This window comes from Brassica napus, chromosome C9 (assembly GCF_020379485.1).
Source record: "Brassica napus cultivar Da-Ae chromosome C9, Da-Ae, whole genome shotgun sequence".
Lineage (NCBI taxonomy): Eukaryota > Viridiplantae > Streptophyta > Magnoliopsida > Brassicales > Brassicaceae > Brassica > Brassica napus.
The window spans coordinates 28,710,479-28,722,362 of record NC_063452.1 but is presented as its reverse complement, the minus strand read 5'-3'; the positions used below and the strand labels follow the sequence as shown (position 1 = coordinate 28,722,362).

General features: G+C 38.2%; 2 protein-coding genes across 5 annotated transcripts; one reads left to right on the top strand and one right to left on the bottom strand.

Moving 5' to 3' along the window:
* The first annotated feature begins 536 nt into the window (after positions 1 to 536).
* Positions 537 to 3,270, top strand: LOC106417162 (nuclear pore complex protein Nup50). Of its 4 annotated transcripts, none has more exons than XM_048768342.1 (9): positions 537 to 737; positions 1,002 to 1,135; positions 1,250 to 1,337; positions 1,501 to 1,924; positions 2,017 to 2,061; positions 2,175 to 2,272; positions 2,548 to 2,673; positions 2,747 to 2,836; positions 2,915 to 3,270. In XM_048768342.1, exons 1-9 carry the CDS (start codon positions 690 to 692, stop codon positions 3,023 to 3,025), a joined length of 1,164 nt encoding a protein of 387 aa, XP_048624299.1. In that variant the 5' UTR covers positions 537 to 689; the 3' UTR covers positions 3,026 to 3,270. The 4 variants fall into 4 exon arrangements, with proteins under 4 accessions (XP_048624299.1, XP_048624298.1, XP_048624297.1 ...); XM_048768341.1 differs by having other exon boundaries at positions 2,912 to 3,270; XM_048768340.1 differs by having other exon boundaries at positions 538 to 737; positions 2,008 to 2,061.
* On the bottom strand, positions 3,242 to 9,055 carry LOC106418248. The gene is made up of 17 exons (XM_048768338.1): positions 8,886 to 9,055; positions 8,731 to 8,781; positions 7,696 to 8,045; positions 7,382 to 7,607; positions 7,028 to 7,279; positions 6,818 to 6,933; positions 6,634 to 6,732; positions 6,427 to 6,514; positions 6,099 to 6,328; positions 5,826 to 6,010; positions 5,516 to 5,715; positions 4,981 to 5,313; positions 4,800 to 4,901; positions 4,368 to 4,665; positions 4,107 to 4,255; positions 3,755 to 4,039; positions 3,242 to 3,591 (listed from the first exon to the last, which is right to left on the bottom strand). The coding sequence occupies exons 3-17, from the start codon at positions 7,986 to 7,988 to the stop codon at positions 3,403 to 3,405; spliced, it is 3,045 nt and encodes a 1,014-aa protein (XP_048624295.1). The 5' UTR covers positions 7,989 to 8,045; positions 8,731 to 8,781; positions 8,886 to 9,055; the 3' UTR covers positions 3,242 to 3,402.
* Between the last annotated feature and the right edge of the window lie 2,829 nt (positions 9,056 to 11,884).

The window sequence follows — 11,884 nt, the reverse complement described above, 5'->3', positions numbered from 1 at the left end:
TGCGATGCTAGTTTCGTTGGCCCAAAAAGACTAGAGCTTTGGTCGAAACTTCAAAAGAGTCTCTGGTGCGGAGATTGGCGATGGATGAAATTCATGGCAGAGCTTGATTGAAACGGAAGAACGCAGGAATTTAGGACTTTTGACGGTGTAGATTATAACGGATCTGAAGTATTTTGAGATCTTCGTGTCTTTTCTTCTTCTTGTTTGGAAAGATTGATAGATAATTTTTAGCTAGAAAAGAAAAAGAAACAACGATGGAAGAAAAAGATTAAAAAGGAAAGAGATAATGATGGGTCCCACTAGTTGAAAAACTTACTTCTGGTTTCATTTTAGTTGAGATAAACTACCTTAGTAGCTGAAAGAAAAAGATTAAAAAGATTAAAAAGAAAAGAGATAATGATGGGTCCCACTAGTTGAAAAACTCATTTCTAGTTTCATTTTAGTTGAGATAAACTATCTTAGTAGCTGAAAGTTTCTTTTTGAGTGATATAAAAACTCTTTAACTGTAAATAACTCAAGTTTTTTTAGTTTTACAATTGTTTTTTTAATTTTTGTGAAGAAAGGCACAATAATAAAAAACCCTAAATAAAAGTTCGTCCATTAAAGCAGCAGCTGCCCCTCCTTTTGGTTTTCTCCGATTCTCATTCCGCCGCCGCGACTGACTGAATCAATCAATCAATCAATCAATCATGAGGGGACTCAAACGCGCCGCTGTTTCCGAACCCAACCAATCCCCAGTGAGTTTTTCCTCGATTGAATCTCGTTAAGATCCAGTATTGAGTGGATTCCCCTGTTTCTGGGTTTAGGATATGAAAAATCGAAACTTTCCTTGATGATTAGTTCTATTTTGGATGATGATGAATAAAGTCGGCACCTTTTAGTCGTGGGGGGCTCATTGTACTTTTACAGTTTTTCGATTTTGAGTTTCAAATTGCCCTCATCACTGGAGACCTGCTTTGTTTTGCTTTACTTGAGAGCTAATTTTGAAAGAGGATCTGCAGTTTAAGAATGCAAAACCAGTGGAAGGATCCTTGTTTGGTACCCAGAGTTCGTTATCGCCGGCCGCATCATTGGATAAACAGAGGGCTGAGTTAGCTAGGAAGCATGTGAAAGCTCTTAATAACCAATTTGTAAGGTGAACACTTATGTGCTTGAGATACCATTACTTTCTCTACTTTTGGGTCTTCTATATAGTTTTTTTTTTTGAAACATGCTTTTATCTATTTTGTTTGCTTCAATGTGAAAACAGTTGGGTGCAAATACAGCTGAAGAATCATCCTGATGAACTTTGGGAAGATGGGATGAATGACTACATTACCCATGCTTCCAACATTCTGGTTATATTCTCTAATCACATTCTCTAATTCTGCTATGTCTTCTGTTTTAGATGTCCATAAGGATACATTGGCTAACTCTTTGAGTTTCTTTGCTTTTTTCTTTGTGGTAAATACTTCTTTAGCTCATACATGTATCTACTCCATGCCCATCTCTCTCTTACAGGAAAAGTTCAAAGATGTTGTCAACTGGCTAAAAGAAAATAAAGGAAAGGGTGAGAATGCATCCCCAGAATCTCGTGGACCAGAGAAGAAACCAATGGCTGAAGTCAAGAATAGCGACGTTAAACCAGTTTCAAATACCAGCTTGTTTACTTCAAACAATCAGCCTGGGCTCTTCTTAACCAATCAATCTTCCAGTTTTTCCACTAGTCATCAGTCTGGTTCGTTTTCAAGCCAGCCTGGAGTATTCTCCAGCAGTCCATTTGGTTTAGCATCCAATAGCCAAACTGGATCTTTTAGCAGTGGCCAGTTTGGTTTAGCCAAGAGCAGCCCACCTAGCCTATTTTCTAGCACTCAAGCAGGAGGGATCTCTAATAGCCAACCTTCTTTCTCATTTTCTAATAACCAAAACCCTTTTTCATCTGGAGGTATCTACTTCCCATTACCAAAATGCATTTTATGGGACTTGTCATTACTTTGATATCAGTGACCTAACCTCTACTTTCTTTAGTTACTCCAGTGTCCATACCTGCAAAGCGAGATTCTCCAGATGATGCAGAGGCTGGTAAGTTTTTTGACCACTGTAATACTGATTTAAAACCAATATTTAAATATCTATTGTTACAAAAACCAAAGGCGTAATGGGCGTGTAAAGATTGGATTCTTTTGACTCTGCAGAAGATGAACCACCTCAACCGAGCAGCCCATCTGTCAAAAAAACCGAAGAGAAGGGAGTTACTGTGGTTCATGAAGTTAAATGCAAACTCTATGTCAAGGTATGTGTTATCTGAAACTTGGATGTTATCTTTCCCCTTTCTCAATATACTGTTCCAAATACTTTGCTGTTGTTCATAAATGTATATAGCCAACACGAATGAAACCATTAAGGTTGTTAGAGATGGAAATGTTTTTTTTTCCTAATTACTATTCTTACTCGAAGTCTTATTAGGTGTTATAGTGGTTGTGAAGTAGTTTCATGTCTCTCTATTTTACTGACATTGATGTTCTAATCTTGCTGTAGTAACTTGTTGTAACTTTGTGTATTATGTAGTCAAATGACCCAACAGATAAAGGTGCATGGAAAGATAAAGGAACGGGGAATCTCTACATAAAATGCAAAGAAGGCGTCGACAAGGGGACAAAAGAATCTAAGCCCACAATTATTGTCAGAAACGATGTATGATTCTGTTCCACACAAACACTTCACATACAACTTGGTTTACAGATTCTAAACCTTTTCATTCTGCCAGGTTGGGAAACTGCTTCTGAATGCTCTACTATACACTGGAATCAAGACTAGCACACAGAAGAACGCACTTGTTGCAATATTCCATTCATCGGTAAACAAATTAGAAGCTTTTTCTTTAGTGCTTTCATGGTGGTTTTGTAGTTTCGTTGATTTTATCTACCTGCAGCAGGAGGATTCCAACGAGAAAGTAACACCTAGAACCTTTCTGATAAGGACAAAGACAGCAGAGGCTAGGGATAAGTTAGCAACAGCCATCCAAGAATACGCACCTTCTTCATAAACATGCCCAAACACAGGACCTTGTTATCGCTTATCGAGCCATCCACGCTATTTTTTGTCTCCCTTGTTCTGTAATATTAGGAAGGCTCTTGAGAGTAACATAAGGTTTAATTAAAGTCATACTCATTGTTGTATGATTGAGAGAGAAGAGTGCCAAACTTATTCTGTAGCGTAATAGAGATTGTTGTGCCAGTCTTTGTAACTTAAAAACTCAAAACACAATAAATCATTCCTTTTTATATATTAGCCAACTGATCTTACTATGAGTAGAGTAACGCAAACAAGAAGCAGAGCTACTACTACATACATTACATTACTAAATTTATACAAAATGGTAGGGAAACAATAGCCAAGGATCAGTGAAGTATTGATCCATACCTAACACACTCCGTTTTGATTCTGTGATCTATAAATAACGAAACGATCCACAACTTTCACGGTAGCAACAGGGTCTTGTTGCGCTGATGATGCACACCATTTGCTTGGAAACTTTCTCTTATGGCTCATCACCCCACTCTGTTTCGGCTCTGCATCCCAATCTTTGTCCAGCTTCCAGTCTTTTGGCACCTACACTCATATCATATACACAATTAAAGTTCCATAAAGATTCATTAAACTACTGCTCAATCAACAACAAGCAATGACAAGATCCATAACGATTGGTTCATGATAAACATTTTAGTATCAGCACTACCAGTTTTGTAGCAACTGTAGAGTATTCTTTTCTTACCTTATCAACGGCTAGAGTGAATACTTCAATGTCTTTATTCTTTTTGATGTGGAAACGAGTGAAAGATTTGTAATTAGCAATGCGGAGTGAAGAGAAAGCTTCATCGAAGTGAATGTGGAGCCAGTTGATGCAGATATACAAGTAGCTTCCAAACACCAAAGACACCACAGGTGTTGAAAAGACCCAGAAGTAAAGGAAGACAGAAGCATAATAAATAACAGCTCCGCTTCGAGAGAGAGATTCCATTCCTTCTTTACAAATGTTGTTCCGGGTAACCGCCATCACCTGATGTTAACCCACTCAGGTCAGTCGTTTTATCGAAATAGACACAAAAACACAGCACAGTAATTACCTCAGGAACATCAAATGCTGACATAAGATACTTGATGCATGCGGGATAAAGGCCAAACGTCCATTGTTCGATACGGACTCGAAGGCCAGTAGGGTCCGGGAAATGCTCGCTTTCCACTGATTTGTACCACTGATACAATGTATGATACCCTGTGGGAACAAAAGTGTCACAAAATTAATCAATGGCTGAATCACAGACAAATTCACTGAGTCACTTGTTATCCATTGGCCTCGATGACATTGTAATGGAATAGAAACTGACCAGAGTTAGCAAGGAGGTTGTGCTGAACACAGATTTCTATGCCTAGTTCCAACATCAACATGAGAATCAGAGCTGCCATCAGGTGGGCAGCAACATGAAGAACTCCAATCATCACCCTTCTCTTCCGAGATAATTTTGAAGGGACGAATATGATTGCAGAGATCAGCAAAACCAGTACACCAGTAAAAGACACGTAAGACTGTTCCATCACGTATACAAATGCGCTCCAAACTGTGCCTAAGAAACTCTCCAGGTGACCAGGAAACGAATCGCCTCGTAAGATGTGGGCTAGCTTACACTGAAACAAAATGATAAACGAGAAGAAATGAGAATAGCAATAAAAAACAGCTATACCATATAAAACACCAGCTCAGCTTCTATAACTGGATGCTGTGCACTGTTTAAATAAGACAATCAAAGCTTAAAACGCACCTGAGGGAACAATGAAAAGACCAAGATAAAGTATATAATGCCACCAATGATATCAAACTGCCAGTTCTTTTTCCGGAACTTCAAAATATTTCCCAAAGCAATCTGCCAACAGCAGAAAACACCATATAACATCAGGATGCATGGCAAGTTAGTGAAAGAGCCTGTAGAAAGAAAAGATTACCTTGCTTGAATCGTGAAAAGAAGGGTAGGCAGCCTTGCTTACATACGAAGACCCATAGAACTTTGAAAATTTGCTGAACACATGGGTGGGATGCAGAAAAGCTCCTCCACAGCCATTTACAAGAAGATGTTGGACGTGGGCAGGTCCATCTGACTGAGCACATGAATGTCGCATATAGTGATGCAAGTCCCCTGCCATTCTAAGTTTACATCTGTGTTTCAAAACGTCGCAGATCAGATGCCTCACGTTCTTCCCTGTATCGCTGCTCCAATACCAATCAAGAAGCCAGCTGGGTTCATGCGTTATAATGATCACTGCATCATCCTCCTTAACCTGAATGAGAAAATATTTATTCTACTTAAGAAACATACTGAAAATTGTGTAATATGAAAACACTACGCCACTAGAATATAAAGCCTAAACCACTTTTAAAGATTACTTTAGAAACTAAAGAGTAGAACTAGAGTAGGAACGAAAATATAACATAGTGTCAACAAATCTATAAAGCGTAGGGAAATATGATATGCAAAATTACCTTCTCCTTGGCCAATTCAGAGAAAAATTTAAACTGGTCGACATCAATATCACCATGAAGAGCAAGATCCAAACCAAACACCCACCATCCCTCAGGTAGCTGCAGGGCAAAATAGCTTTTCTTCTGGGGCATAAACCAGCCACCTAACCAACTCTTATGGCATATATACCTCATGAATGTATTGAGTCCGTCAAACCAGTCTGTGATACAATAAACAACAACTCTATGGTCAGAGGCAGTGGAAGAAGAAACAAAAGTATGTGAAACAACTTATTTCAAAGGTAAAATGATGGTGAGACCTAGAACTCACCGTGGTTTCCAGGGATGAGAAAACATTGAGGACCATCATAATCCTTTAGATCTTTCACTCCCTCCGGTAACTCAGGTTTGTCAACAGCAATAGAGTCATTTTTATACCAATGGGGAGGCTGGAGCGCATACTCAAAAGGACAAAAGAGACGCTTCTCATATGTAAACGCTGATGGGTTGGGGTATCTGGGGGCATATCATTGAAAGACATCCACGGTTACAATCGGAAGCTAGAGAATATGTAAAGACTACAGACAATATGTAAATCACTTACGCAAGGTCTCCTCCAATAAGCAGTACATTACCCCGAGGTAAAGGTCGATATTCATCACCCAATACAACTTCGAGATTAGGCTGAGCGAGAAGTTTGGCAACAGCATATGATGAGTTCCCACCGTCACCGGTATCCGCCATGAAATCAAACCAAAAGTCTTCCTTGTTAGCAAGGTGGTCATATAAAAGTTCTTCCCTCTTGGTTTCATCACAAGATTTGGTCATTGCTGCCTAAAGATTTTTCAAAAAGGAAATAATCAAAAACATTACAACAGATGTCTGGCCAGAGAAAGATTGATCATATAACTCATAAACAAAAAGAACCATACCTGCAGCATCCGCATGTCAAAGCGACCAACAAAGACCGTCACTGATACGAGGAGGTCAAACACTGTTTTAAACAAATCAGCCGATGTTCTGAAATATATAATTAGACAAGTCAGCACCTGGTCAATTGTCTTTCTTTCATCGTTTACTCTCCTCAATAAAAACAATGGTAAGCAGAAAAGGGAAATGCTCGTTTGGCATTTACGTACCCTGAATACCAAGGAACCATATCTAAGAAATTTGGTTTCATTTGTTCCTTCTTCAACTTCTCACATTTCTCGACTGAAAGAGGGTGTGTCAGAGCCCACCTGAAACAGCGTAACAAAAGTTTTAGATTAAAGATGCCATTTGAATGTAAGACCAAATCTGTTCATATAGAGAGATGCAACTTACCCTGTTGATCTCTCCACTACATAATTGGCAATGTAAAGACCAATAAATGTGGCCCACAACGAGTATATGGGAGAAATTTCGCTAGATGAATCAGGACATGATCCATTACACGCAATCTGAAAGTATCAAGATAGGAACAAGACCAAAAAATCAAAGGGTGGACAAATAAAACATAATCACAGCTCACTGAAGGGTTTCAAAAAGAGATACCTCTCCGTAAATGAACCATTTGGACAACAGTGGATAATCACTAGCGGATCCAACTGGAGCAAACCATGACGAGCACACTTGGTCTTTCAGCTCATTCATACGAATGAACCGTGCAATCCAGGTATTGTTCCGATGTTCTCTTTTCCAGAAGGAAAACAAGCTAGAATGCTGCTGTCTTCCAGGAGTTTTGTCCCTAAGAATAGCTCGGTTACCACAATGGCTGTAAAAGATACAGCAAGCCATGCTAAGAACCTGAACAGATGAAAGACATGAAGACAGTAAACTTTTATGTATTTTAAGCTAGGCAAATAAGTGGGCTTAATGTGTAAGACTCTCCCATGGTGGACTACTTACGGTGCAGTTTTGAAGAATGGTTAAAATCTCTGGGCGTCTTCCAGCCACGCGAGAAACAAGGCCAACATACCAAAGGGCAAGAAAAATGATGTGGAAGACAACAAGGAAGACTATTGATGATATGTAAATCGTCAAAAACAAGGACAAATTCATCCTCAAATCCAAACCCATGGACTGAAAATTAGGAAGATGATACAGAGCTGCAACTAAAATCCAGGCAATGTACCTAAAAAAAAAAAGAATTAAGAACTTTAAAGACTGAATATTAATGTAAAATATTTTAGGAAGACATAATGAAATGAAGAGATGCTTACCATCGACTGAAGTTTGAATAGTTTGGTCTGATAGTCTTCCCAATAAAAGGAGAAGAAAAGAAGTAGAAGAATCCGAGCAAGCAGCCATACATTAACCACCACTTGACTGAAAACTTTTCTATGAGGGTGTGCATGTTATCCGAGGAAATAAAGAATAGGCAACCGAGAAAAACAGCGATGATAGCATGGCGAGAATGCTCATGGGGGTAAGGGTAAGTGTGGGTTAGAATCGTCCTGACCCTCTCCATTTTGAGGGTATTCAATAAACGAGCAGAGTGCTTGTCAGAGCCCATACAAAACAACACAACTTTGGGTTTCCGGGGTCTAGTTCAGCATACAAAACCTTGTGCCTAATGAAACAAAAAGAAAATGAAGAAGAATACATTAACCACAGTAATGATCCAGTATCCATGGACAAACAAGTGCCACACATTACAGAAAATGATTAGATGGTATAAAAATATCAAATAGGAGGATAATCTAGACTGCTGTCTGATTGATTCATAAGAACCCTTGCTTGATCCCTGAATTTTTTTAAAAAATGATCACTGATACTAGAAGCATTACAAGCGCATCTGTAAATCCACCCATCAAACATAAGCAAACTAAGCTAACACCATCATAAAGCATTAAAAAAATGTTAGCCAGAGATGTAATCAACACAGAAACAACCTGAAGCTGTTTAATTAATTTCCTCAGTTTATCGTATTAATAGTATGAAGCAAACTCACATATATGATATACCATCAAAAGAAACAGTGAAAACACTTCAAGAAATCACACAAAGATGTACAAATACACTTTGGTCAGAGGAGAAGTAAATAAGCCAAAGAACAAACTTACTAGAATAAGCAACCTGCGACTCTTATGCTATACAATCCCCAAATAAATAAATAAATAATAACATTAACAAACATCATTAGATTAGATGCTCTTTTAATTCAATAGATCAAGAGAAACATTTGCAATAGATTTCAAAAAATCTGCAACATCCATTCACCAAAGTCTTTAACCGAGAAGCCAATCTAATCATACCTACAGCAGCGGAAAATTGAGACAGAACAGCAACGAATCCGTAAGGTGAATCTGGGTGTCGGAAAGAAACCCGTTTGGAGAAGAATCAAGTAAGCGATTGATTAGATTCAGGTCAAAATAAAAAAAAAAATGTGGTGGTGGAGCTTAGAGCTTACCCCCAAAAACACACAATAACCCTAATTTTGAAAAAAAAAAAAGAATTTGAAGAAAGAATGATCTGTGATGATATGAGTCAAACGTAGAACGAATCACGTGGCTTTTATACTCTGCCTGAGAGCAGAATTTGTTTTCCTTTCTTTTTTTTTTTTCTCAGAAGAGAGGGAGAAGAGGCGGTTATCCAATGATCGCCACTTTCGTCTCAGCCTTTTTCACTTTAATAAATAAAATAAATATAAAAAAAGGATTTTGGAGAGGGAATCAACGAATCATTCCATTTCTTGCTACTCACAATGTGTCAATGTCCGAATCTTTTCTCTGAAATTTTCATTTTATAAAAAAAATGTCCGGAGGATTAGGTCTTAACCGCCTTTAGATTTCCATATAACTCTCGATTTTTTGTTTCTTTGTAATTTTCTTTTTATTTTATGGCTAATATTATTCGACATTGTATACATCGTCCCTTTAAATTTTGTTTTAGAGAATCTTTTTAGTCATTTCTAGATGACTGTGGCGATCTATTGCTTTGAAATTTGTTAACCGGATTCAATTTCGAATAATATATAAATTTTTCACTTTAATAAATAGATAAATATTCTGTTTCTTTTTGCTAACCATGTACACAAATTGCTTTGAAATTTTTGAGCACTTCAATATTCTGATCTCTAATAGTTTGTTATTTAAATATTAGAAGGTTGCACAAAAAAAGTAATTCTTCAAAGAAATTTCTCTAATATTTTGTTATTTGAAATTTGAAAAGGGGTTATTGAATCTTTATGGTTAGCTAAATTAATAATGTATAAATAAAAATGTCAAAATAGGTTAAAATTTACACAAAAGTGTGTAAGTAATTAAAGGAAGGTGTATACAATCTAAGGAAAGCTAAAAACATAAGCGAATTAAATAAGGAGATTTATCTATTGTGTGTGTTTTATTGGAATTTGAGAAGGGATATGTTGAATATTTATGGTTACCTAACTTATTTATGTATAAATAATAATGTTAAAATAGGTCAAAATTTATACAAAAGTGTGTAAGTAACTAAGGGAAGTATACAATCTAAAATTTGAAGTGAAACACATTAAAATGACGAATTTACTGTTATTCCAATTTTAATTTTCAGAAATTATATCAAATATAGTGTTATTAACATTGTTATTTTAGAATTATTTGAAACCCTAATGATTTTAAGATACTTTAGTGGAACCTTTTAGTAAACAAAAAATAAAATTCTAAATCTCAGGGATAAAATGTTCTATTTATAATCATAGTAGCAAATTTACTAAATCACTTAATCATCTAATAAGTCATTAAGTCGGGCGAGTGCGTTGTATCAACAAGAGACCTGGGAAAATACTTGGGGATGCCGATTCTACAAAAGAGAATAAATAAAGATACGTTTGGGGAGGTCTTTGAGAAAGTGACTTCACGATTAGCAAGTTGGAAGAAGCAAACTCTAAGCCTTGCAGGAAGGGTAACTCTAACTAAGACAGTGTTATCATCAATACAGGTGCATTCGATGAGCACGATATACCTGCATGTTAGCACACTTGAGAAACTGGATAGCTTATCAAGAAGCTTTGTGTGGGGAAGTGGACAACATTTGGTCTCTTGGGTTAAAATCTGTAGACCAAAAGCTGAAGGTGGTCTGGGAATCAGAGTGTCGAGAGAGATGAATAAATCTTTAATAGCTAAAGTGGGATGGCGTCTGTTGCATGATAAGGAGAGTTTATGGGCTAGGGTGCTGCGCAGTAAGTATTCAGTGGGGGACATTCATGATCTAGCTTGGATGATAGTGGGCAAGAAGGTTCTGTCTACTTGGAGGAGTATAGCAATGGGGATCAGGGAAGTGGTGGCTAAGGGTCACACTTGGGTCATTGGCAATGGAAGAGGAATCAAATTTTGGACGGATAGGTGGCTTTCAGGTCAATCACTTATGGCGATTGCTATTGCGGACCTTCCAGACGAATATGAAAATATAACCGCGAGAGAGTTATGGGTGGAAGGCGGAGGTTGGGATCTAACGAGAATTTCTCCTTTTGTCACAGGCGATATACGGCTTGAACTTGCGGTTGTGGTGATAGATACTGTTTCTGAAGTGCAGGACCGTTTGGCTTCGGGAGAAACACCAAATGGAAAGTTTACAGTAAAGTCTGCTTATAACCTGATCACACGAGATGATACGCCAATGCCACATATGGAGAGATTTTTTAGAAGTATGTGGCATGTGGTGGCCTCAGAGAGAGTATGAATGTTCTTCTGGCTAGTTGGAAATCAGGCAATCATGACTAATGCAGAGATATATAGACGACACCTTAGTGGGACTAATGTGTGTTAGGTCTGTAAAGGAGGGATCAAAACGATCTTGCATGTTCGTAGAGATTGTCCAGCGATGACATGAATATGAAATAGATTTGTCCCATCTACGAAGAGACAGGCTTTCTTCTCGGTGTCTTTGTTTGAGTGGCTTTACCGTAATTTATGTGATAAGGATGCAAGTAGTGGGATTCCGTGTGCCACAATGTTCGCTTTGGCTACATGGTGGGGATGGAAGTGGAGATGTGGGAATGTTTTTGGAGAGAATCGGCTGTGGAGATACATAGTACAATTTTTACGTAATTTGGCCAAAGAAGTGATATCAGCGAAGGAAGCGGACAATGGATGTATGGACCGTGGTAGAAGTGTCACAAGAATGATAGGATGGACGCCTCCTCGGGTGGGGTGGATGAAGCTTAACGCTGACGGGGCTTCTCATGGAAACCCGGGACCGGCGTCTGCAGGGGGAGTGTTGTGTAATGGTGAGGGTGAGTGGTGTGGTGGTTTTGCTCATAAAATAGGAAGGTGCTCTGCTCCTTTGGCAGAGCTTTGGGGAGTCTACTATGGCCTTGTGATTGCTTGGGAGAAAGGTATTAGTAGGCTCGAGTTGGAAGTTGATTCTAAAATGGTGGTGGAGTTTCTTACAATAGGGATTGGGGACTCTCATCCGCTATCTTTCCTG